At 36.1% G+C, this 24,263-nt stretch overlaps 4 protein-coding genes across 17 annotated transcripts in view; 2 read left to right on the forward strand and 2 right to left on the reverse strand.

Moving 5' to 3' along the window:
* Nucleotides 1–12,378, forward strand: part of LOC147550636 (anamorsin homolog) — a 16,099-nt gene extending 3,721 nt beyond the window's left edge. Inside the window, exons 1-9 of one of the 6 annotated variants that reach the window (XM_086665215.1) lie at nucleotides 4,905–5,045; nucleotides 6,375–6,529; nucleotides 10,146–10,287; nucleotides 10,579–10,739; nucleotides 10,820–10,924; nucleotides 11,068–11,227; nucleotides 11,307–11,443; nucleotides 11,890–11,964; nucleotides 12,069–12,378. In XM_086665215.1, coding sequence (XP_086521341.1) covers nucleotides 6,410–6,529; nucleotides 10,146–10,287; nucleotides 10,579–10,739; nucleotides 10,820–10,924; nucleotides 11,068–11,227; nucleotides 11,307–11,443; nucleotides 11,890–11,964; nucleotides 12,069–12,107 — 939 coding nt within the window. In that variant the 5' untranslated portion in view covers nucleotides 4,905–5,045; nucleotides 6,375–6,409 and the 3' untranslated portion in view covers nucleotides 12,108–12,378. Of the gene's footprint in view, nucleotides 1–4,904; nucleotides 5,046–5,265; nucleotides 5,765–6,374; nucleotides 6,530–8,616; nucleotides 8,696–9,204; nucleotides 10,288–10,578; nucleotides 10,740–10,819; nucleotides 10,925–11,067; nucleotides 11,228–11,306; nucleotides 11,444–11,889; nucleotides 11,965–12,068 lie in introns of those variants that run through there. The other 5 variants (XM_086665216.1, XM_086665218.1, XM_086665220.1 and 2 more) reach the window with 5 other exon arrangements.
* LOC147550637 (anamorsin homolog) lies at nucleotides 866–17,266 on the reverse strand. 4 transcript variants are annotated; one of them, XM_086665213.1, is made up of 8 exons: nucleotides 16,747–17,158; nucleotides 2,957–3,098; nucleotides 2,505–2,665; nucleotides 2,320–2,424; nucleotides 2,017–2,176; nucleotides 1,801–1,937; nucleotides 1,280–1,354; nucleotides 866–1,175 (listed from the first exon to the last, which is right to left on the reverse strand). In XM_086665213.1, exons 2-8 carry the CDS (start codon nucleotides 3,084–3,086, stop codon nucleotides 1,137–1,139), a joined length of 807 nt encoding a protein of 268 aa, XP_086521339.1. In that variant the 5' UTR covers nucleotides 3,087–3,098; nucleotides 16,747–17,158; the 3' UTR covers nucleotides 866–1,136. The 4 variants fall into 4 exon arrangements, with proteins under 4 accessions (XP_086521339.1, XP_086521338.1, XP_086521340.1 ...); XM_086665212.1 differs by lacking the exon at nucleotides 16,747–17,158 and adding an exon at nucleotides 4,549–4,911; XM_086665214.1 differs by lacking the exon at nucleotides 16,747–17,158 and adding an exon at nucleotides 4,278–4,354.
* Nucleotides 17,267–17,518: 252 nt separating this feature from the next.
* LOC147550638 (anamorsin homolog) lies at nucleotides 17,519–21,554 on the reverse strand. Of its 3 annotated transcripts, none has more exons than XM_086665223.1 (8): nucleotides 21,202–21,554; nucleotides 19,610–19,751; nucleotides 19,158–19,318; nucleotides 18,973–19,077; nucleotides 18,670–18,829; nucleotides 18,454–18,590; nucleotides 17,933–18,007; nucleotides 17,519–17,828 (listed from the first exon to the last, which is right to left on the reverse strand). In XM_086665223.1, the coding sequence occupies exons 2-8, from the start codon at nucleotides 19,737–19,739 to the stop codon at nucleotides 17,790–17,792; spliced, it is 807 nt and encodes a 268-aa protein (XP_086521349.1). In that variant the 5' UTR covers nucleotides 19,740–19,751; nucleotides 21,202–21,554; the 3' UTR covers nucleotides 17,519–17,789. The 3 variants fall into 3 exon arrangements, with proteins under 3 accessions (XP_086521349.1, XP_086521350.1, XP_086521348.1); XM_086665224.1 differs by lacking the exon at nucleotides 21,202–21,554 and adding an exon at nucleotides 20,931–21,090; XM_086665222.1 differs by lacking the exon at nucleotides 21,202–21,554 and having other exon boundaries at nucleotides 19,610–19,808.
* Nucleotides 21,555–21,577: 23 nt separating this feature from the next.
* Nucleotides 21,578–24,214, forward strand: LOC147550639 (transcription initiation factor TFIID subunit 15-like). Of its 4 annotated transcripts, none has more exons than XM_086665226.1 (4): nucleotides 21,578–21,698; nucleotides 23,028–23,182; nucleotides 23,313–23,683; nucleotides 23,812–24,214. In XM_086665226.1, the coding sequence occupies exons 2-4, from the start codon at nucleotides 23,063–23,065 to the stop codon at nucleotides 23,852–23,854; spliced, it is 534 nt and encodes a 177-aa protein (XP_086521352.1). In that variant the 5' UTR covers nucleotides 21,578–21,698; nucleotides 23,028–23,062; the 3' UTR covers nucleotides 23,855–24,214. The 4 variants fall into 4 exon arrangements, with proteins under 4 accessions (XP_086521352.1, XP_086521353.1, XP_086521351.1 ...); XM_086665227.1 differs by lacking the exon at nucleotides 21,578–21,698 and adding an exon at nucleotides 21,868–22,417; XM_086665225.1 differs by lacking the exon at nucleotides 21,578–21,698 and having other exon boundaries at nucleotides 21,868–23,182.
* Nucleotides 24,215–24,263: the final 49 nt, after the last annotated feature.

The raw sequence follows: 24,263 nt of genomic DNA on the forward strand, positions 1-24,263 counted from the left end.
GAACAAGAGCACTACCCATGAACTGTGTAAAGCTAGCTGGTTTGTTCTTCCTAATCTCTATATTTTTGAACCTTTTGAGAGACATGTTGTTGCTATATCAGTGTGAGTATCATAAGTATGTTCCAAATGCTATGGCAATGGCTATTCCATTCTATTTGGGTGGGTATTTCGCCATTGATATGTGTGTTGGAAGTTTGATTCGGTATGTGTGGGAGAAGAGGGATAGAGCGGAAGCTGACGCATTTGTACCAGCTATGGCATCAGGTATGATATGTGGAGATTCTTTGTGGGGAATGCCTGCTTCTATACTCTCACTTGCTAAAATTCATCCACCTATATGTATGAAGTTCCTTCCAAGAGACTTAAATGAAAAAGTTGATCTTCTGTTGAAGACCGCTTGATTCTTCAACATGCTGACTTTCACCATTAGATTGTTTTCATGGTTTAGTCCCTATACATACTTCATGTATATAAATATGTATTGCTCCAACTTTGTAATAGCTAATAGTATTAGTATTATCACTGTGCATACAAATTCAAAATTACATCTTTTTTGTCATGTTACTTCTTGGGGATTCTTTTCATGTTTCATGATTTATCGATGTATAGTACATTATATATCGAACCAAATGAGGTATAATGCCCCGTCGGGCTCAGGCCACCCAAGGCTGATTTTTTCCTTGTGTAATTTTATTTGTTTGTAAGATTGGAATACTCTCCAACTCTTTCGTCAACAAACTTGGGTTTAAGAGATTCTGTCATCATCTCATTTATTTTATTTTTACAATTTCTCAACCATATAGATAATTTTACGAAGAACAGTCCGAGAGTCTATCAATGTATTAACAAAAATTGATGCATAATGTAACAATAAAAGTCGATAATTGTATTATTTAGAGAATAAAACCAAAAGCAAAATCTTTTAAATCTTTCTCATCAGCCTTTCAGCATCAGTCAATCAAACAGAACATACTATTTTGTTTTTGGAACGTTGAAGGAAAAAGTTCCGTAGACAATTCAAAGTCACACAGGAAAATAAAACCTTGGGATATATATATCTGAACTACTGTCACTCCTTTTTGTCAAACTATAGCATTATCTCACGGTCGATTTCTCAGTTATTCTTGGGAGAAGAATCAAATGTCGGCCAAAAGAAAGTTGTCAGACAATGTTACCTGGAAAAAAAATGAACTCATGTTCAGGTAGTTAGATAAGAACTCCTTAAAGAATATAAAACAAGAGAAGTCCTTGAGTTGCAACACCGGAATTTGGTTCTTACCTTCTCACCCAATTTGAATGGAGGCAGACCTTTGTAAGGGCAAGTGCTGCATCTGAAGGCATCTCCTAATCCACACTGCATATGAGAAAGAATCATGTTAAACCCGTATAATAATAACGAAAAACGGTGAAACTCAAGGCACATCATCTCAAGCAAACGATGATTTACATATATAAACACTAAAAACAAGTAGAAATCTTTGATTAATATTTGTCCATTTACCAACCTGATTTGTATTCTCTAATTGTACTAAGACCCCACTTACTGGGATGATGCGGCCAAGATCAACAAAAAAAAATTATGTGTATGACCAGTTGGACCCGGGATAAAGTTAAGTCAGTACTCAGTAGCTCATATAAATATAGGAAGGTTCTTGAAGTAGGTCAAATTAACATCCATAGAAATCCTTAATCGGTATATCAAATCTTTGAAGAGAGAATGCATCAGCAAAACTTAAGCTCACTTCAAAACTTAGAAGTTCAATGACCAATACCAATACCAAGACGCCTGAAAATACTTACACTGCCGCATGAAGACTGAGGGTTGTCAATCTGGTCTACAGTTAGCCCAAGCTTTTCAACCTTCGCCTCTTCCTCAGCCCTTCCACATGAGCAATTTTTGCAAGCTTTCCTTGTGCTTCCAATTTCACAATCACCTTCTGCACATGGATAATTGCATCAGAATTGAAAGAGTGATTCCGAAATTGATGTAAGGTAGAGAAGGGGTCGTCATCTTACCAGGGGGGAGTTCTGGTTTCTTCAAGTCTTCTTCTGTTAATAGACTATCTTCATCGATAAGATCCAAATCATCATCAATTTGTACCTTGGGTAAACTCTTTGTAGTTTTCTTGATGGAAAATGATGACCCAATCTCCCATGAAGGTTTATTGGCTTTGACCTGCCAAAATAAATAATTTAGTTTACACCTTGCGAAAAATAACACAAACCGTTCACTAACATGCTGGCGCATAAGTTGTTCCCCTATTAACAGCCAAGTAACATAAGAAGTAGACAGGAGGGTAGAAGAATAAGCGCACTCACAGTTAAAGGTTTAACATCTTCTTCTGGTACTATTTGTTTTAGGTCCACAAGTTGCACTCCGAGGAATCCTGCCAAGAGTAACTTGCGCTCAAGATGCGAGCCAGGCTGCAAGAATAATCCATTAATATCTAAAGCGAATTTCAAGGACATCAAAATTTCATTACGTTATGGAAACCAGTTATTACCTTATCAGGGTTCTCTGAGGTACGATATGCTGCCTGAGTTAGGATTCTCCCACCAGGTTTCAAAACTCTAGAGATCTCAGCAAGTAACTGATCAGGAAGATCAGGGGTTTTCAGAATATAGACGACAGTATCAACTGAAGATGACTCAATCGGAAGCATCTCTGCAAGTGGAAAGTGAAGTTAATTTCAAATTAAACTGAATCAAGCTAGGACTTTCTAATGTTGCATAGGAGGCCCATCTTGGAAAGATAAGACAACCCTTCTACTACAAACTGAAAAACAAGTGAAATCCTACAGCATTCAATATCTTTTGTTACTTAGATACTTTACTTAACTAATTGGCATGATCACTACAAAGGTCAGATACTAGAAAGCAATCTAATACTAGTTAAAGCCAACTCAAGAAAGTATAATATTCCATCAAAGAAGTAACGGACTAAAGAAAATATTACGTAGATGGAAAGCTTGAGTGATAATCTGCGGATCATTCTGCCCATCAACCTCGAGCTCTTTGATTGCATTCAAAACTGCACTGACAGGCACGAGAACATGATCTGTAAGCACCACTGTATTCTTTGCCATTGCGATGGTATCCTGCAGAAACGATAAAAATAAATATATTTATACAGATTCTGAGCATTCATCAATAAAATTCTGCACAACGGCATATAGAAAAAGTGGGGGCAGCATGCAGAAAAACAACGACAGGAATATCAACAACTAAAATAAGAATACAACTTTAAGGTTCGGAAAAAATATAAGAATTCCAAGTCCACCAGTACGAATTGGTCTTCAAAATGGAGGTGGTACAATGTGAATTCAAGACAATATCATCAGGTGGTCGATGCTTACGCTTTCAGGCTAGCGTTGATGCTATTCTCACTTTACTTTTATGCTACTGCTTCACTATAACATTTTGAAAATTGTATTTTTATTTTCTCTATATACTTGTCCAACTTTTCTTGTTATTTTTTGTTTCTGGTTTTATGCTTTAAAATGTAAGCATATATAAAACAGGTAAACGAACAAGAGATTTAGAGTACTGAGATGTATCAAACATCAGGCCCTTGGTGGTTGGTGCCACCTGAAGGTTACGTGTCACCTTATCAATGAAAGATCCAGTGCTGAAAACTTAGACGAGGCTAAGCTTTAATTTCACGGTAGCCAAGATTTTAACAAAAAGTCACTATAAGTAGGTTTCTACCTATGATACATGTAATATATGTAAAAGTGTTATTTAAAGGTAATTCTAGTGATAAAATACATTCTTAACGATGCATTTCACATTTATGTAGATTTTTTGTCTAGAAAAATTTAAACATGAATCAATAAACAATGTCACTCAATCGACAATTAGACGTCAAAGTAATGAACCAAAACTGAATTATTTAAGATTCATACCTCATAAGAAATTAAGAATCATAATTCATAACCATCAATCGATCAAGAACAACTCATTAACAAAATTGAACTCATCTAAGAATTCTAAATTATAAGAAAGTAAGAATCATAAATCATAAATCATAACCATCAACCTACAAATGAACATCGACTAATTAACAAATATTGAACTTATCTAAGATATATAACTTATAAGATAGTAAGTATAATAATTCATAAATCATAACCATCAATCGACAAACGAACACCGACTAATAAACAAAATTTAAACTTATCTAAGATTCATAACGTATAAGAAAGTAAGAGTTATAGTTCATAGATCATGATCATCAACCGGTTGACCTAGGAAGTGTTTAATTTGCAGATTCTAACCTTCTAAGTGGTCAAGTGGAGAATAAAAATAAACCCTAGTACTAGTTGCTAACTTCACTTGCTTTGCTCAGTCCCCAGATTAAAAGAAAAATGAAATAAAAATAAAAGCAGGTGAAATACCCAAGCCACCTATCAGTGAAACCAGAAAGATCCCCTAAAATCACTATAACCTAGAGATTTTCCCTAAAATTTCTAATACAATAAACACTAAAATTTGAGACAAAGTTAAAATTGATGGAACTGAATTAGGGTTCGTATTAGGAAACCTTACCTTAGATCGATGAATCGAATTCTCTGTTGTGTGTTTGATATTTGAACACGGAAAAGAGTTTTGACTTGGAAGACGAAATACGGCAAGCGGTTTTAGAGAGAGAGAAGAGAGAGGGGTTTACGGAAACAGGAAATTGACAAATGACTAAAATATACCTAACTATCTTGTTTTTCACGTCTTCTTCACGTGCACTGTTTGGTTTTTGCCTTTTCCATGAGTGTCTTTAAAACTGGATGCGTCTTTAAAATTGGAGGTGCCTATAACCATAATGATCTGCTCAAGGGTAAAATGGTCAATCATCTCCTCCAATGAACACATCTCCAAAACTGCTCCATATAGTAGAAAATCAGGTTTCATCTCAATCCTTTCAATTTCTCTGTAGTTTATACGGGGGGTCGAGAAACCCTAAAAAAGAAGATTTCAATTTCTATCTATTTCAATCTACACGGACAGTTTTTAACTTAATCTTCTTCTTGACGTTCTGGGTTTACCATCAGGTACGTTTACCATGATTTCTCTCTTTGTTATGTCTTCTTGGTTAAAAAAAAAAAAAACCTAATTTTTTTCTTACTGCCAGTTGTTCTTAATTAGAATCATAAACATATATGTACATACAGGTAAATTTAATTTTAGGGTTTGCTATATTTGAATGTCTTCTCTAATTTGCTTTTTGTTGATGATTTAAATCTAAGATCTAGTCTTGTAGAAAATGAATTTCTTATGAGGATCTAATAAATTAGGAGATTTTTATGGTTATATTCTGGGATTTTAGGGTTCGTCGACGTTAGAAATTTGAATGGACAAAAAAGGAGAAGCAACTACAAGCTCAGCTCAAGCTGAAGTACACGCAACGATTAGAGTTGCATTGCAGCATGGGCAATGGGTATTCCTTTAAGAAGCTTGAGAAACAACGTGGTTGCTTTCCTTTAGTCCATTCAGAAGTAACGTGAAGTTGACTAATTACCCTAGGGATCATTTTTCGCTATCTTTTGAATGAACCCCCAAATTCGATTATTGATGTGAAAATCGGTGTTCTTATTTTTACCTGAAACAATGGCGAGTTGCTTTATCAGTTGTTTCGGGTCTAAAGATGAGTTTAGGTTGTTAGAAATCTGGAGTTTTTACTCCATGGTTTAGAAACTAGACTTCAATTGTGTTATAATTTGCTTTCTGTCAACCTGATTCCCCATTCTGTTGAGCTAATTGGGGATTTGAGGTAAATCCTTTTGTCATTTGATGAATATGATTCAATATTGTCATTCTTGCCTGAACAATGAAGAATTGCTTCTTAGTTGTCTTTGCTAGCCTGGTTTAAGATGATTAACGCTTTTAGAAATCGGGGTTCTTACTCCATGACCTTCAGATGTGTCATGACTTTCTCTCTGTCAATTTGGTTCTCCAATCACTTGGGCTAATTGGAGTTTGAGTTATTCCTACCTGAATTTGGTATTAGCCATGATGATGATATATCCCCAAGAATTAAAAGATTAGTTTCACTGGTTTTTGTACAATTATGCCAATTCTTGATTTCCACACTGTATTGAATCATTGAGAATACATTTGATCACTTAAAAGTACCTTTAGATTGTAATTTTATACATATTAGGTGTGTCTTAGGTAGAAAATGAATATATATAGTGCTTTTTTCATTATATTTTTTCTAACATCAAGCCTAGGGGTTAGGCTTGTCTGTCGTGAAATCCTAGATTCGCCCTTGATTTTTGTTATGTCGATACTTCCCTTACAAATTGTTCCTCATGGAGTGCATTTAAATGTATATATCCAAAAATACGTTTACCAGACAAGTAAACTTTCTCACTATGCAGGACCAGTGTAGTGGTTTCATGAGATTAGTGCAGACATGGCAAATTATACGGGAAAAAGAGACCCTTCAAATGGTTCAGTTTATGTTTGTAACTTGCCTCAGGGTACTGATGAAGATATGCTAGCCGAGTTTTTCGGCACCATCGGGTTGCTAAAGGTAGGGAGTTTGAACAGGTAACATATTTTTTTTCCGGCAGTAATTGTTCTACCAATTTTCTGTAAATAAATTTCTTATCGAGGAACTAAACAATGTATGGTTTGTTTGTTTTGAACTTCATACACTGTAGAAAGACAAAAGAACAGGTAGACCAAAGATATGGTTTTACCGAGACAAAGTAACTAATGAGCCCAAGGGAGATGCAACAGTCACTTATGAGGATCCACATGCAGCACTTGCTGCTGTTGAATGGTTTAATAATAAGGATTTTCATGGAAGCACCATTGGGGTATTTATAGCCGAGTCAAAGAACAAAGATGATGTCTCCTATAACTCAGGGCATCAAGTCCAGCATATGGAAGATACAGTTGTAGGTGATGATTTTGGTGGGCAAGTGGATGATGCTGGAAATATGAATGGTGGAGGAAGAGGAGGAGGCCGGGGTGATGCGTCAGGAAAAGCATGGCAGCAAGATGGAGATTGGATGTGCCCGAATACAAGGTCTGTGATGTGACATTGGTGAGCAGCTCTTTCTCACAAGATTATGTCTGACGCTTTTATTCGAATGGAATAGCCATTGCCATAGCATTTGGAACATACTTATGATACTCACACTGATATAGCAACAACATGTCTCTCAAAAGGTTCAAAAATATAGAGATTAGGAAGAACAAACCAGCTAGCTTTACACAGTTCATGGGTAGTGCTCTTGTTCCTTCGATAGCAATAAGAGCAATACCTCGATATAATGAGCCATATGGAGCTGGATGTTCACTTCCGTCCACGCCTAAGTCAGGATAAGCTTTGTAGAAGAAGAACCAGAACACAAATGGAGATAAAATGCAGCCTAGTAATGTTCCGAAAATTTGGCTAAAGAACATAGATCTTGGAGACGCAAGTGTCAAGTAACCTGTCCTGAAATCCTGCATTAAATCTGAAGCAACCGTCACGATACTCATCATAACACCGCAGGCAGCTAAACCAGCAACCACTCCTCCTTTTTCGACACCAACCCATGCACCAAATATGAAGATAGCAAGTTTACCATAACTTGAAGCTAAAGACCAATCTGTTAAACCACATCCATAAGAATTGCAGAAGGCTAAGATTGGAGCTATTGTGTATATAATGACAATGTGATACCATTTCAGCTCGTGGAAAAATAATGGGACAGCGATAATTGCGAGGGTTGCCAGAGTAATGTAACCACCGACAGCAACCGATGTGGGAATTTGATCTTTTAAGAAGAACTGAGTTCTTCGTTGATCGTCATAGCTCATAGGAATTTGATGTGCAGAAGAACTAGCATATGCAGATACGCTGTGTTTCTTTGAAAATTTTGATTTCACCATCCTGATTGTGGTTATTGACAAAACGACAAGAAAATGGTAAAAACCGTCTCCAAGGATCGTAGCTATAGCAATGAAGACCTGTTTTTTACAACCGGCACACAAAAAACGTGAGATTATTGTTTAGGTACAATTAGTAGTACTGGATAAGGTGTTAGCTAAGGTTATGTCTCGTTCCTGAGTCAAATCATAGATCCGTCTCTCAAACTCTGAATTGACTCAAGTCAGAATTTTCGTACTGTTTGTTTTTTTCCAACTCATAATGCATGAACTGTCTGAATAGCTGGTTTGGGTCCATTTCATCAAGACAAGTCAGATTCAGACAATGAGAAAAACAAACACATGTTTTTGTGTTTCTCCATAATGTGAACGCCCATACATTATAAATATCGACGTTTCACTTGATCTCGTACCAATGTTAAGTACTACTACCATGTTTGAACATGAGAAAATCGAAATGGATATACCTTAAATATACGAATGAAAGAAATGAAGGAGGAAAAAGTTACCTTGTACCCTTGGAGACCTTTCACACTAGAGGTAGGAAGTGATGGTTATAGGCACCTCCAATTTTAAAGACGCATCCAGTTTTAAAGACACTCATGGAAAAGGCAAAAACCAAACAGTGCACGTGAAGAAGACGTGAAAAACAAGATAGTTAGGTATGTTTTAGTCATTTGTCAATTTCCTGTTTCCGTAAACCCCTCTCTCTTCTCTCTCTCTAAAACCGCTTGCCGTATTTCGTCTTCCAAGTCAAAACTCTTTTCCGTGTTCAAATATCAAACACACAACAGAGAATTCGATTCATCGATCTAAGGTAAGGTTTCCTAATACGAACCCTAATTCAGTTCCATCAATTTTAACTTTGTCTCAAATTTTAGTGTTTATTGTATTAGAAATTTTAGGGAAAATCTCTAGGTTATAGTGATTTTAGGGGATCTTTCTGGTTTCACTGATAGGTGGCTTGGGTATTTCACCTGCTTTTATTTTTATTTCATTTTTCTTTTAATCTGGGGACTGAGCAAAGCAAGTGAAGTTAGCAACTAGTACTAGGGTTTATTTTTATTCTCCACTTGACCACTTAGAAGGTTAGAATCTGCAAATTAAACACTTCCTAGGTCAACCGGTTGATGATCATGATCTATGAACTATAACTCTTACTTTCTTATACGTTATGAATCTTAGATAAGTTTAAATTTTGTTTATTAGTCGGTGTTCGTTTGTCGATTGATGGTTATGATTTATGAATTATTATACTTACTATCTTATAAGTTATATATCTTAGATAAGTTCAATATTTGTTAATTAGTCGATGTTCATTTGTAGGTTGATGGTTATGATTTATGATTTATGATTCTTACTTTCTTATAATTTAGAATTCTTAGATGAGTTCAATTTTGTTAATGAGTTGTTCTTGATCGATTGATGGTTATGAATTATGATTCTTAATTTCTTATGAGGTATGAATCTTAAATAATTCAGTTTTGGTTCATTACTTTGACGTCTAATTGTCGATTGAGTGACATTGTTTATTGATTCATGTTTAAATTTTTCTAGACAAAAAATCTACATAAATGTGAAATGCATCGTTAAGAATGTATTTTATCACTAGAATTACCTTTAAATAACACTTTTACATATATTACATGTATCATAGGTAGAAACCTACTTATAGTGACTTTTTGTTAAAATCTTGGCTACCGTGAAATTAAAGCTTAGCCTCGTCTAAGTTTTCAGCACTGGATCTTTCATTGATAAGGTGACACGTAACCTTCAGGTGGCACCAACCACCAAGGGCCTGATGTTTGATACATCTCAGTACTCTAAATCTCTTGTTCGTTTACCTGTTTTATATATGCTTACATTTTAAAGCATAAAACCAGAAACAAAAAATAACAAGAAAAGTTGGACAAGTATATAGAGAAAATAAAAATACAATTTTCAAAATGTTATAGTGAAGCAGTAGCATAAAAGTAAAGTGAGAATAGCATCAACGCTAGCCTGAAAGCGCAAGCATCGACCACCTGATGATATTGTCTTGAATTCACATTGTACCACCTCCATTTTGAAGACCAATTCGTACTGGTGGACTTGGAATTCTTATATTTTTTCCGAACCTTAAAGTTGTATTCTTATTTTAGTTGTTGATATTCCTGTCGTTGTTTTTCTGCATGCTGCCCCCACTTTTTCTATATGCCGTTGTGCAGAATTTTATTGATGAATGCTCAGAATCTGTATAAATATATTTATTTTTATCGTTTCTGCAGGATACCATCGCAATGGCAAAGAATACAGTGGTGCTTACAGATCATGTTCTCGTGCCTGTCAGTGCAGTTTTGAATGCAATCAAAGAGCTCGAGGTTGATGGGCAGAATGATCCGCAGATTATCACTCAAGCTTTCCATCTACGTAATATTTTCTTTAGTCCGTTACTTCTTTGATGGAATATTATACTTTCTTGAGTTGGCTTTAACTAGTATTAGATTGCTTTCTAGTATCTGACCTTTGTAGTGATCATGCCAATTAGTTAAGTAAAGTATCTAAGTAACAAAAGATATTGAATGCTGTAGGATTTCACTTGTTTTTCAGTTTGTAGTAGAAGGGTTGTCTTATCTTTCCAAGATGGGCCTCCTATGCAACATTAGAAAGTCCTAGCTTGATTCAGTTTAATTTGAAATTAACTTCACTTTCCACTTGCAGAGATGCTTCCGATTGAGTCATCTTCAGTTGATACTGTCGTCTATATTCTGAAAACCCCTGATCTTCCTGATCAGTTACTTGCTGAGATCTCTAGAGTTTTGAAACCTGGTGGGAGAATCCTAACTCAGGCAGCATATCGTACCTCAGAGAACCCTGATAAGGTAATAACTGGTTTCCATAACGTAATGAAATTTTGATGTCCTTGAAATTCGCTTTAGATATTAATGGATTATTCTTGCAGCCTGGCTCGCATCTTGAGCGCAAGTTACTCTTGGCAGGATTCCTCGGAGTGCAACTTGTGGACCTAAAACAAATAGTACCAGAAGAAGATGTTAAACCTTTAACTGTGAGTGCGCTTATTCTTCTACCCTCCTGTCTACTTCTTATGTTACTTGGCTGTTAATAGGGGAACAACTTATGCGCCAGCATGTTAGTGAACGGTTTGTGTTATTTTTCGCAAGGTGTAAACTAAATTATTTATTTTGGCAGGTCAAAGCCAATAAACCTTCATGGGAGATTGGGTCATCATTTTCCATCAAGAAAACTACAAAGAGTTTACCCAAGGTACAAATTGATGATGATTTGGATCTTATCGATGAAGATAGTCTATTAACAGAAGAAGACTTGAAGAAACCAGAACTCCCCCCTGGTAAGATGACGACCCCTTCTCTACCTTACATCAATTTCGGAATCACTCTTTCAATTCTGATGCAATTATCCATGTGCAGAAGGTGATTGTGAAATTGGAAGCACAAGGAAAGCTTGCAAAAATTGCTCATGTGGAAGGGCTGAGGAAGAGGCGAAGGTTGAAAAGCTTGGGCTAACTGTAGACCAGATTGACAACCCTCAGTCTTCATGCGGCAGTGTAAGTATTTTCAGGCGTCTTGGTATTGGTATTGGTCATTGAACTTCTAAGTTTTGAAGTGAGCTTAAGTTTTGCTGATGCATTCTCTCTTCAAAGATTTGATATACCGATTAAGGATTTCTATGGATGTTAATTTGACCTACTTCAAGAACCTTCCTATATTTATATGAGCTACTGAGTACTGACTTAACTTTATCCCGGGTCCAACTGGTCATACACATAATTTTTTTTTGTTGATCTTGGCCGCATCATCCCAGTAAGTGGGGTCTTAGTACAATTAGAGAATACAAATCAGGTTGGTAAATGGACAAATATTAATCAAAGATTTCTACTTGTTTTTAGTGTTTATATATGTAAATCATCGTTTGCTTGAGATGATGTGCCTTGAGTTTCACCGTTTTTCGTTATTATTATACGGGTTTAACATGATTCTTTCTCATATGCAGTGTGGATTAGGAGATGCCTTCAGATGCAGCACTTGCCCTTACAAAGGTCTGCCTCCATTCAAATTGGGTGAGAAGGTAAGAACCAAATTCCGGTGTTGCAACTCAAGGACTTCTCTTGTTTTATATTCTTTAAGGAGTTCTTATCTAACTACCTGAACATGAGTTCATTTTTTTTCCAGGTAACATTGTCTGACAACTTTCTTTTGGCCGACATTTGATTCTTCTCCCAAGAATAACTGAGAAATCGACCGTGAGATAATGCTATAGTTTGACAAAAAGGAGTGACAGTAGTTCAGATATATATATCCCAAGGTTTTATTTTCCTGTGTGACTTTGAATTGTCTACGGAACTTTTTCCTTCAACGTTCCAAAAACAAAATAGTATGTTCTGTTTGATTGACTGATGCTGAAAGGCTGATGAGAAAGATTTAAAAGATTTTGCTTTTGGTTTTATTCTCTAAATAATACAATTATCGACTTTTATTGTTACATTATGCATCAATTTTTGTTAATACATTGATAGACTCTCGGACTGTTCTTCGTAAAATTATCTATATGGTTGAGAAATTGTAAAAATAAAATAAATGAGATGATGACAGAATCTCTTAAACCCAAGTTTGTTGACGAAAGAGTTGGAGAGTATTCCAATCTTACAAACAAATAAAATTACACAAGGAAAAAATCAGCCTTGGGTGGCCTGAGCCCGACGGGGCATTATACCTCATTTGGTTCGATATATAATGTACTATACATCGATAAATCATGAAACATGAAAAGAATCCCCAAGAAGTAACATGACAAAAAAGATGTAATTTTGAATTTGTATGCACAGTGATAATACTAATACTATTAGCTATTACAAAGTTGGAGCAATACATATTTATATACATGAAGTATGTATAGGGACTAAACCATGAAAACAATCTAATGGTGAAAGTCAGCATGTTGAAGAATCAAGCGGTCTTCAACAGAAGATCAACTTTTTCATTTAAGTCTCTTGGAAGGAACTTCATACATATAGGTGGACGAATTTTAGCAAGTGAGAGTATAGAAGCAGGCATTCCCCACAAAGAATCTCCACATATCATACCTGATGCCATAGCTGGTACAAATGCGTCAGCTTCCGCTCTATCCCTCTTCTCCCACACATACCGAATCAAACTTCCAACACACATATCAATGGCGAAATACCCACCCAAATAGAATGGAATAGCCATTGCCATAGCATTTGGAACATACTTATGATACTCACACTGATATAGCAACAACATGTCTCTCAAAAGGTTCAAAAATATAGAGATTAGGAAGAACAAACCAGCTAGCTTTACACAGTTCATGGGTAGTGCTCTTGTTCCTTCGATAGCAATAAGAGCAATACCTCGATATAATGAGCCATATGGAGCTGGATGTTCACTTCCGTCCACGCCTAAGTCAGGATAAGCTTTGTAGAAGAAGAACCAGAACACAAATGGAGATAAAATGCAGCCTAGTAATGTTCCGAAAATTTGGCTAAAGAACATAGATCTTGGAGACGCAAGTGTCAAGTAACCTGTCCTGAAATCCTGCATTAAATCTGAAGCAACCGTCACGATACTCATCATAACACCGCAGGCAGCTAAACCAGCAACCACTCCTCCTTTTTCGACACCAACCCATGCACCAAATATGAAGATAGCAAGTTTACCATAACTTGAAGCTAAAGACCAATCTGTTAAACCACATCCATAAGAATTGCAGAAGGCTAAGATTGGAGCTATTGTGTATATAATGACAATGTGATACCATTTCAGCTCGTGGAAAAATAATGGGACAGCGATAATTGCGAGGGTTGCCAGAGTAATGTAACCACCGACAGCAACCGATGTGGGAATTTGATCTTTTAAGAAGAACTGAGTTCTTCGTTGATCGTCATAGCTCATAGGAATTTGATGTGCAGAAGAACTAGCATATGCAGATACGCTGTGTTTCTTTGAAAATTTTGATTTCACCATCCTGATTGTGGTTATTGACAAAACGACAAGAAAATGGTAAAAACCGTCTCCAAGGATCGTAGCTATAGCAATGAAGACCTGTTTTTTACAACCGGCACACAAAAAACGTGAGATGATTGTTTAGGTACAATTAGTAGTACTGGATAAGGTGTTAGCTAAGGTTATGTCTCGTTCCTGAGTCAAATCATAGATCCGTCTCTCAAACTCTGAATTGACTCAAGTCAGAATTTTCGTACTGTTTGTTTTTTTCCAACTCATAATGCATGAACTGTCTGAATAGCTGGTTTGGGTCCATTTCATCAAGACAAGTCAGATTCAGACAATGAGAAAAACAAACACATGTTTTTGTGTTTCTCCATAATGTGAACGCCCATACATTATAAATATCGACGTTTCACTTGATCTCGTACCAATGTTAAGTACTACTACCATGTTTGAACATGAGAAAATCGAAATGGATATACCTTAAATATACGAATGAAAGAAATGAAGGAGGAAAAAGTTACCTTGTACCCTTGGAGACCTTTCACACTAGAGGTAGGAAGTGATGTTGGGTACCACACACCTTGTTGTCTTTCGATAATTGGCCACATTACTCCCCACGAAACGAAAGCTCCAAGCAACATGGATAAATTTATGGAGTAAGGGCAAATCATTCCAACCCCAACATAAGTTGCAGAGAAATCAAAGTAAAACCTATATTTAAAGGCTTCAAGACCAAAAGTTGGGAAAGATGTAAAGCCACAACCATCTGCCGCAGTGAAGAACCATTGGAAGAAAGCCCATACAAAACTAAAGAAAAACCATTTGAATAGCTCAACAACTTGTTGCCTGTTTTCAAAAATAGAATACAAATATATATTACTTTAGTTAGTGTTTCTTTTACGAGATTAAATTCGGGTCATTCCATTTGATTCGGGTTTCTTACTTGGCCAGATACGAGATTAGTGCAGACATACCAATTAGTTAAGATTGGATTTGAGACAGATAACGAGTTACTGTAATTTTACTACTTTACAAGCTATAGCTACATTTAGTTATTGAATTATAAAATGTGCTTGGCCTCCTTTGATTTTTGGCTTATTTGTGTTTTTGCTCTTTCACGAGGGATATGACATGGATTGTTTTTTAGTTTCGGCTGTATTTGTTTATTAATAATGTTAAATACAGAAATCTTTGACGAGTTAAATTAAGAAGTTAATTGATTGATTTGAGCAGTAGGTGTTGGATACCTGACACACAAGCGAGATCTTTTACGAAATCAACAGAGATGTAAATTCGAAAGAACTCTGCAACCCGAGCCCTGACATAGAGGTCAACACGAGTCTACCAGGCACTTTGAGCTCTGTCATAACTAAAATGTCAGCAGAATGGTGGATCTGAACAATGTATGGTTTGTTTGTTTTGAACTTCATACACTGTAGAAAGACAAAAGAACAGGTAGACCAAAGATATGGTTTTACCGAGACAAAGTAACTAATGAGCCCAAGGGAGATGCAACAGTCACTTATGAGGATCCACATGCAGCACTTGCTGCTGTTGAATGGTTTAATAATAAGGATTTTCATGGAAGCACCATTGGGGTATTTATAGCCGAGTCAAAGAACAAAGATGATGTCTCCTATAACTCAGGGCATCAAGTCCAGCATATGGAAGATACAGTTGTAGGTGATGATTTTGGTGGGCAAGTGGATGATGCTGGAAATATGAATGGTGGAGGAAGAGGAGGAGGCCGGGGTGATGCGTCAGGAAAAGCATGGCAGCAAGATGGAGATTGGATGTGCCCGAATACAAGGTCTGTGATGTGACATTGGTGAGCAGCTCTTTCTCACAAGATTCTCCTGATAAATGTTTCTTATATATGCTCTAACTTAGCCTTCTACAGAAATATCTAAGAAGAAGAACAATCACATGTGCAAGTACAACCAGAAATACTCCTACTACAAGTGACTAATTAACATGACCATTGTGTTACTAAAATGTCAAGTACACCTTAGACTCAAGTGCGCGGAGTTCGTGAAAGAAGCCTCTTTCCATCTCAAAGCTGGTCTAGGGTTCATGACGAGTGGGCATCACCTCCAACAAACATAAAAGGGAGATACCCACGAGTTCCCCACGACATTACCTTTATTGCCTGCCCATGCGCAGGTCGACTTCGCCTTTCTCAACGAAGTGAAGTAGCCTCCATGACCAGTCAGGAAAGATAACAGACCCCAAAAGGTCATATTTAGACAATTCCTTTCCTATGTCAGATTCCCTATTTGTTAGGGCCTTTTCGGCAGTTAGACTGACTAACGTGTCTAAACATCAAACATCGATCACACCCATCGGAACTGCAAACCCTAATTACATCCTACATTGAGACTTCCACATAAGCACACACTCAAAGCTTGCAGTTTGATGAAACACCAGTTTAATTATTGACACAAGAAGTTACTGAGAAAACCCGTTCTTGAATATAAACAGATCAGACTGAGTAACTAAAATCCTAAGGCAACAGATACATTTTACCCCCAATATGAATCATATAGCCTAAACTACAACCATGACGAAATAAACAAATTTGAAATCTATCATTCATATAATAACACACAAAAGAAACACATAATTTCAAAATTAAGAACCCTAAAGCAATAATTGCCCACTAGCACGAAATCTCCAAAAACAAAAAAGTTTTTTTTTCAAATCTCTTCGATTGGGCGAAAACCCAAGTGTTAATTTACTAAAACCATCGATGGGTAATCAACAATTCTACAAAAAACCCAAAAAATATTATAGATAATTCGGATTGAAACGGAAGTAAGCAATGGGGATGTTCATTCTTTTGGATATGATAAAGAAACGAAAAGACGAGAGGAGAAGTTACCCTGAAAGTGAAGATTTGATGAGGAAAGAAGAGGGCTGGAATCTTGTTCTTGATAAATTATCTGGTTCAGAGTAATAGTAGAAGAAGTTCGGATTGCATTTGGGGAGTTTTTAACAGGAACAAAGAGGGATAGAGCGGAAGCTGACGCATTTGTACCAGCTATGGCATCAGGTATGATATGTGGAGATTCTTTGTGGGGAATGCCTGCTTCTATACTCTCACTTGCTAAAATTCGTCCACCTATATGTATGAAGTTCCTTCCAAGAGACTTAAATGAAAAAGTTGATCTTCTGTTGAAGACCGCTTGATTCTTCAACATGCTGACTTTCACCATTAGATTGTTTTCATGGTTTAGTCCCTATACATACTTCATGTATATAAATATGTATTGCTCCAACTTTGTAATAGCTAATAGTATTAGTATTATCACTGTGCATACAAATTCAAAATTACATCTTTTTTGTCATGTTACTTCTTGGGGATTCTTTTCATGTTTCATGATTTATCGATGTATAGTACATTATATATCGAACCAAATGAGGTATAATGCCCCGTCGGGCTCAGGCCACCCAAGGCTGATTTTTTCCTTGTGTAATTTTATTTGTTTGTAAGATTGGAATACTCTCCAACTCTTTCGTCAACAAACTTGGGTTTAAGAGATTCTGTCATCATCTCATTTATTTTATTTTTACAATTTCTCAACCATATAGATAATTTTACGAAGAACAGTCCGAGAGTCTATCAATGTATTAACAAAAATTGATGCATAATGTAACAATAAAAGTCGATAATTGTATTATTTAGAGAATAAAACCAAAAGCAAAATCTTTTAAATCTTTCTCATCAGCCTTTCAGCATCAGTCAATCAAACAGAACATACTATTTTGTTTTTGGAACGTTGAAGGAAAAAGTTCCGTAGACAATTCAAAGTCACACAGGAAAATAAAACCTTGGGATATATATATCTGAACTACTGTCACTCCTTTTTGTCAAACTATAGCATTATCTCACGGTCGATTTCTCAGTTATTCTTGGGAGAAGAATCAAATGTCGGCCAAAAGAAAGTTGTCAGACAATGTTACCTGGAAAAAAAATGAACTCATGTTCAGGTAGTTAGATAAGAACTCCTTAAAGAATATAAAACAAGAGAAGTCCTTGAGTTGCAACACCGGAATTTGGTTCTTACCTTCTCACCCAATTTGAATGGAGGCAGACCTTTGTAAGGGCAAGTGCTGCATCTGAAGGCATCTCCTAATCCACACTGCATATGAGAAAGAATCATGTTAAACCCGTATAATAATAACGAAAAACGGTGAAACTCAAGGCACATCATCTCAAGCAAACGATGATTTACATATATAAACACTAAAAACAAGTAGAAATCTTTGATTAATATTTGTCCATTTACCAACCTGATTTGTATTCTCTAATTGTACTAAGACCCCACTTACTGGGATGATGCGGCCAAGATCAACAAAAAAAAATTATGTGTATGACCAGTTGGACCCGGGATAAAGTTAAGTCAGTACTCAGTAGCTCATATAAATATAGGAAGGTTCTTGAAGTAGGTCAAATTAACATCCATAGAAATCCTTAATCGGTATATCAAATCTTTGAAGAGAGAATGCATCAGCAAAACTTAAGCTCACTTCAAAACTTAGAAGTTCAATGACCAATACCAATACCAAGACGCCTGAAAATACTTACACTGCCGCATGAAGACTGAGGGTTGTCAATCTGGTCTACAGTTAGCCCAAGCTTTTCAACCTTCGCCTCTTCCTCAGCCCTTCCACATGAGCAATTTTTGCAAGCTTTCCTTGTGCTTCCAATTTCACAATCACCTTCTGCACATGGATAATTGCATCAGAATTGAAAGAGTGATTCCGAAATTGATGTAAGGTAGAGAAGGGGTCGTCATCTTACCAGGGGGGAGTTCTGGTTTCTTCAAGTCTTCTTCTGTTAATAGACTATCTTCATCGATAAGATCCAAATCATCATCAATTTGTACCTTGGGTAAACTCTTTGTAGTTTTCTTGATGGAAAATGATGACCCAATCTCCCATGAAGGTTTATTGGCTTTGACCTGCCAAAATAAATAATTTAGTTTACACCTTGCGAAAAATAACACAAACCGTTCACTAACATGCTGGCGCATAAGTTGTTCCCCTATTAACAGCCAAGTAACATAAGAAGTAGACAGGAGGGTAGAAGAATAAGCGCACTCACAGTTAAAGGTTTAACATCTTCTTCTGGTACTATTTGTTTTAGGTCCACAAGTTGCACTCCGAGGAATCCTGCCAAGAGTAACTTGCGCTCAAGATGCGAGCCAGGCTGCAAGAATAATCCATTAATATCTAAAGCGAATTTCAAGGACATCAAAATTTCATTACGTTATGGAAACCAGTTATTACCTTATCAGGGTTCTCTGAGGTACGATATGCTGCCTGAGTTAGGATTCTCCCACCAGGTTTCAAAACTCTAGAGATCTCAGCAAGTAACTGATCAGGAAGATCAGGGGTTTTCAGAATATAGACGACAGTATCAACTGAAGATGACTCAATCGGAAGCATCTCTGCAAGTGGAAAGTGAAGTTAATTTCAAATTAAACTGAATCAAGCTAGGACTTTCTAATGTTGCATAGGAGGCCCATCTTGGAAAGATAAGACAACCCTTCTACTACAAACTGAAAAACAAGTGAAATCCTACAGCATTCAATATCTTTTGTTACTTAGATACTTTACTTAACTAATTGGCATGATCACTACAAAGGTCAGATACTAGAAAGCAATCTAATACTAGTTAAAGCCAACTCAAGAAAGTATAATATTCCATCAAAGAAGTAACGGACTAAAGAAAATATTACGTAGATGGAAAGCTTGAGTGATAATCTGCGGATCATTCTGCCCATCAACCTCGAGCTCTTTGATTGCATTCAAAACTGCACTGACAGGCACGAGAACATGATCTGTAAGCACCACTGTATTCTTTGCCATTGCGATGGTATCCTGCAGAAACGATAAAAATAAATATATTTATACAGATTCTGAGCATTCATCAATAAAATTCTGCACAACGGCATATAGAAAAAGTGGGGGCAGCATGCAGAAAAACAACGACAGGAATATCAACAACTAAAATAATAATACAACTTTAAGGTTCGGAAAAAATATAAGAATTCCAAGTCCACCAGTACGAATTGGTCTTCAAAATGGAGGTGGTACAATGTGAATTCAAGACAATATCATCAGGTGGTCGATGCTTGCGCTTTCAGGCTAGCGTTGATGCTATTCTCACTTTACTTTTATGCTACTGCTTCACTATAACATTTTGAAAATTGTATTTTTATTTTCTCTATATACTTGTCCAACTTTTCTTGTTATTTTTTGTTTCTGGTTTTATGCTTTAAAATGTAAGCATATATAAAACAGGTAAACGAACAAGAGATTTAGAGTACTGAGATGTATCAAACATCAGGCCCTTGGTGGTTGGTGCCACCTGAAGGTTACGTGTCACCTTATCAATGAAAGATCCAGTGCTGAAAACTTAGACGAGGCTAAGCTTTAATTTCACGGTAGCCAAGATTTTAACAAAAAGTCACTATAAGTAGGTTTCTACCTATGATACATGTAATATATGTAAAAGTGTTATTTAAAGGTAATTCTAGTGATAAAATACATTCTTAACGATGCATTTCACATTTATGTAGATTTTTTGTCTAGAAAAATTTAAACATGAATCAATAAACAATGTCACTCAATCGACAATTAGACGTCAAAGTAATGAACCAAAACTGAATTATTTAAGATTCATACCTCATAAGAAATTAAGAATCATAATTCATAACCATCAATCGATCAAGAACAACTCATTAACAAAATTGAACTCATCTAAGAATTCTAAATTATAAGAAAGTAAGAATCATAAATCATAAATCATAACCATCAACCTACAAATGAACATCGACTAATTAACAAATATTGAACTTATCTAAGATATATAACTTATAAGATAGTAAGTATAATAATTCATAAATCATAACCATCAATCGACAAACGAACACCGACTAATAAACAAAATTTAAACTTATCTAAGATTCATAACGTATAAGAAAGTAAGAGTTATAGTTCATAGATCATGATCATCAACCGGTTGACCTAGGAAGTGTTTAATTTGCAGATTCTAACCTTCTAAGTGGTCAAGTGGAGAATAAAAATAAACCCTAGTACTAGTTGCTAACTTCACTTGCTTTGCTCAGTCCCCAGATTAAAAGAAAAATGAAATAAAAATAAAAGCAGGTGAAATACCCAAGCCACCTATCAGTGAAACCAGAAAGATCCCCTAAAATCACTATAACCTAGAGATTTTCCCTAAAATTTCTAATACAATAAACACTAAAATTTGAGACAAAGTTAAAATTGATGGAACTGAATTAGGGTTCGTATTAGGAAACCTTACCTTAGATCGATGAATCGAATTCTCTGTTGTGTGTTTGATATTTGAACACGGAAAAGAGTTTTGACTTGGAAGACGAAATACGGCAAGCGGTTTTAGAGAGAGAGAAGAGAGAGGGGTTTACGGAAACAGGAAATTGACAAATGACTAAAATATACCTAACTATCTTGTTTTTCACGTCTTCTTCACGTGCACTGTTTGGTTTTTGCCTTTTCCATGAGTGTCTTTAAAACTGGATGCGTCTTTAAAATTGGAGGTGCCTATAACCATAATGATCTGCTCAAGGGTAAAATGGTCAATCATCTCCTCCAATGAACACATCTCCAAAACTGCTCCATATAGTAGAAAATCAGGTTTCATCTCAATCCTTTCAATTTCTCTGTAGTTTATACGGGGGGTCGAGAAACCCTAAAAAAGAAGATTTCAATTTCTATCTATTTCAATCTACACGGACAGTTTTTAACTTAATCTTCTTCTTAACGTTCTGGGTTTACCATCAGGTACGTTTACCATGATTTCTCTCTTTGTTATGTCTTCTTGGTTAAAAAAAAAAAAAACCTAATTTTTTTCTTACTGCCAGTTGTTCTTAATTAGAATCATAAACATATATGTACATACAGGTAAATTTAATTTTAGGGTTTGCTATATTTGAATGTCTTCTCTAATTTGCTTTTTGTTGATGATTTAAATCTAAGATCTAGTCTTGTAGAAAATGAATTTCTTATGAGGATCTAATAAATTAGGAGATTTTTATGGTTATATTCTGGGATTTTAGGGTTCGTCGACGTTAGAAATTTGAATGGACAAAAAAGGAGAAGCAACTACAAGCTCAGCTCAAGCTGAAGTACACGCAACGATTAGAGTTGCATTGCAGCATGGGCAATGGGTATTCCTTTAAGAAGCTTGAGAAACAACGTGGTTGCTTTCCTTTAGTCCATTCAGAAGTAACGTGAAGTTGACTAATTACCCTAGGGATCATTTTTCGCTATCTTTTGAATGAACCCCCAAATTCGATTATTGATGTGAAAATCGGTGTTCTTATTTTTACCTGAAACAATGGCGAGTTGCTTTATCAGTTGTTTCGGGTCTAAAGATGAGTTTAGGTTGTTAGAAATCTGGAGTTTTTACTCCATGGTTTAGAAACTAGACTTCAATTGTGTTATAATTTGCTTTCTGTCAACCTGATTCCCCATTCTGTTGAGCTAATTGGGGATTTGAGGTAAATCCTTTTGTCATTTGATGAATATGATTCAATATTGTCATTCTTGCCTGAACAATGAAGAATTGCTTCTTAGTTGTCTTTGCTAGCCTGGTTTAAGATGATTAACGCTTTTAGAAATCGGGGTTCTTACTCCATGACCTTCAGATGTGTCATGACTTTCTCTCTGTCAATTTGGTTCTCCAATCACTTGGGCTAATTGGAGTTTGAGTTATTCCTACCTGAATTTGGTATTAGCCATGATGATGATATATCCCCAAGAATTAAAAGATTAGTTTCACTGGTTTTTGTACAATTATGCCAATTCTTGATTTCCACACTGTATTGAATCATTGAGAATACATTTGATCACTTAAAAGTACCTTTAGATTGTAATTTTATACATATTAGGTGTGTCTTAGGTAGAAAATGAATATATATAGTGCTTTTTTCATTATATTTTTTCTAACATCAAGCCTAGGGGTTAGGCTTGTCTGTCGTGAAATCCTAGATTCGCCCTTGATTTTTGTTATGTCGATACTTCCCTTACAAATTGTTCCTCATGGAGTGCATTTAAATGTATATATCCAAAAATACGTTTACCAGACAAGTAAACTTTCTCACTATGCAGGACCAGTGTAGTGGTTTCATGAGATTAGTGCAGACATGGCAAATTATACGGGAAAAAGAGACCCTTCAAATGGTTCAGTTTATGTTTGTAACTTGCCTCAGGGTACTGATGAAGATATGCTAGCCGAGTTTTTCGGCACCATCGGGTTGCTAAAGGTAGGGAGTTTGAACAGGTAACATATTTTTTTTCCGGCAGTAATTGTTCTACCAATTTTCTGTAAATAAATTTCTTATCGAGGAACTAAACAATGTATGGTTTGTTTGTTTTGAACTTCATACACTGTAGAAAGACAAAAGAACAGGTAGACCAAAGATATGGTTTTACCGAGACAAAGTAACTAATGAGCCCAAGGGAGATGCAACAGTCACTTATGAGGATCCACATGCAGCACTTGCTGCTGTTGAATGGTTTAATAATAAGGATTTTCATGGAAGCACCATTGGGGTATTTATAGCCGAGTCAAAGAACAAAGATGATGTCTCCTATAACTCAGGGCATCAAGTCCAGCATATGGAAGATACAGTTGTAGGTGATGATTTTGGTGGGCAAGTGGATGATGCTGGAAATATGAATGGTGGAGGAAGAGGAGGAGGCCGGGGTGATGCGTCAGGAAAAGCATGGCAGCAAGATGGAGATTGGATGTGCCCGAATACAAGGTCTGTGATGTGACATTGGTGAGCAGCTCTTTCTCACAAGATTATGTCTGACGCTTTTATTCCTTCGAAGTGTTATATATTTTGTGGAGGTATGTTTTGTAATTTGGTTGTCGCGATCTGATAAACAGGGAAAACAGCTTGCACAATTATTGGATGAAGATCCTGCCTTGATGGAGCAAAGACTGCAGTGTGCTAAGAGGCTGGAATTATACAAATCGGCTAGGAACGAGATAGACTCTGTTTCCTGGGCAAGATGAGATTACTCTACATTTGTTAGAAGATTGGATCATGTTACATTTTGCCACCAGCTTACTAAATTTGTTGTGAAAATAACCACTGGTGGTATACACAATTTTTTGTATGTCTTGATCTCAGTATCGAGAACTTTTACTATACGTAGATGTACATTTGTCTTACTATATGTAGATATACATTTATCCGCTTAGTTTCATACACTCGTAAATTTCAGATACAACTTCAGTCGAGCTGGGTCTCTGCCTAAATACAAGATTATTTGATCTCTTGAGCTTACCTTGTTGAAATACTTCCAGTATAATGGATAAATATTTGATTTGATATG

This window comes from Eschscholzia californica, unplaced genomic scaffold, assembly GCF_041429995.1.
Source record: "Eschscholzia californica isolate CP2 unplaced genomic scaffold, dmEscCali1.0.p SCAF_3, whole genome shotgun sequence".
In the NCBI taxonomy this organism is placed as follows: Eukaryota; Viridiplantae; Streptophyta; class Magnoliopsida; order Ranunculales; family Papaveraceae; genus Eschscholzia; species Eschscholzia californica.